Source organism: Cebus imitator, unplaced genomic scaffold (assembly GCF_001604975.1).
Source record: "Cebus imitator isolate Cc_AM_T3 unplaced genomic scaffold, Cebus_imitator-1.0 Scaffold3347, whole genome shotgun sequence".
NCBI classification, from domain to species: Eukaryota; Metazoa; Chordata; class Mammalia; order Primates; family Cebidae; genus Cebus; species Cebus imitator.
In genome coordinates, this window is record NW_016110662.1 from 1 (window position 1) to 1,341 (window position 1,341).

The following is a 1,341-nucleotide window of genomic DNA, read 5'->3' on the forward strand; positions in this document are numbered from 1 at the left end:
GATGATGTCCTGGATGGCCTCAGATGTTGTGCCCTGGCCCCCAATGTCTGGAGTGTGCATCTGTAGGAGACAGGCAGGCTCGGCACACGCCAGACTCTGTCACCCCTGCCGCGGGCTACCTGCTATCTCCTGTGGCTTGTAGAGGCTGGGACTGCCACCAGGAGGGCAGTGGCACCAGCTAAGGCCCAGAGGCCCTACCAGACCCAGTACCACCCTCCCCTGAGGACCGTGGTCAGTGTGAGAGGTGGGCTACAGGATGCTGCAGAGGGAGGCTGGAGGGGGAGGGCAGCAGGGCAGGGGGTGAGGGGAGCCTCACATTCTCATTGTCCATGGACGCCAGGACAGCCTTACGGATGGAGGTGGCGTAGGAGTGCAGCATGAGGTGGTCCAGCATCATGCAGCTGGCCAGCAGGGTGGCTGTGGGGTTGGCGATGTTCTTGTTGGCGATACTCTTGCCAGTGTTCCTCGTAGCCTGGAAGAGGCAGGACGGAGAGTGGGTGGAAGGTGCAAGGATGTGGGGTGGTGACAAAAGCCCGTCAGTGGGTGCCAGGGGCTGGGGTGCGTGTGAGGACAGACAGCTCATGTGGGGTGGTGATGCTGAATCATGCGCCTCTGTGAGTCTGCAGACAGATCGATGCCGCCCCAGCACTCACCGTTTCGAACACTGCGTACACATGGCCATAGTTGGCCCCAGCCACAAGGCCTGGGCCTCCGACCAATCCCGCGCAGACGTTGTTGACAATGTTGCCATAGAGATTGGGCATCACCATGACATCAAATTGCTGGGGCCGGGACACCAGCTGCAGGTCAAGGAGGGGGCTGGCTGAGGGGCAGAGTCGGGAGCACGGGTGCAAGAAGCCCAGGGCACCCAGGGCAGGGGATGGCACTGGGCGGGCTAGTACCTGCATGGTGGTGTTGTCCACAATCATGTTCTCAAAGGTGATCTGGGGGTAGCCAGCTGCCACCTCCCTGCAGCACTGCAGGAAGAGCCCATCGCCCAGTTTCCTGGTGGGGGGTTAGGAGCAGGACACCAGTTCGGCCATCGCAACAGTCAGCCGGAGGGAAGGGGTGTGCAGAGGGCCCCGAAGACTGGGGTCTGACTTCTAACCTGTCCCTTACCAGCAAAACGGACATAATCCCACTCCACTTCCCCTAAATGTCGCCTCTGGTGAGACCTTGGGGACAATGGGGCACACGCCTTCAGTGGCCCCTCGGTGGGTGGCTGGGCTTTAGGACCACAGATCCCTGAGAGCAGGCCCAAGCAGACCACTGCAGAGCAGTCGGGGGACAGGGGACATACATGATGTTGGCCTTGTGCACAGCCGTCACTTTCTTGCGCCC

The 1,341-nt window shown here is 61.3% G+C and overlaps 1 protein-coding gene across 1 annotated transcript in view; it reads right to left on the reverse strand.

Annotated features, from left to right (window-relative positions):
• Positions 1-3: 3 nt before the first annotated feature.
• The window catches only part of LOC108299242 (isocitrate dehydrogenase [NAD] subunit gamma, mitochondrial), a gene marked incomplete at both ends in the record, with an annotated part of 5,671 nt that continues 4,333 nt past the window's right edge, over positions 4-1,341 (reverse strand). Inside the window, 5 exons of the mRNA XM_037735981.1 lie at positions 4-60; positions 317-472; positions 654-800; positions 903-1,005; positions 1,301-1,340. Of these exons, the coding sequence (XP_037591909.1) occupies positions 4-60; positions 317-472; positions 654-800; positions 903-1,005; positions 1,301-1,340 (503 nt within the window). The remainder of the gene's footprint in view (positions 61-316; positions 473-653; positions 801-902; positions 1,006-1,300; position 1,341) is intronic.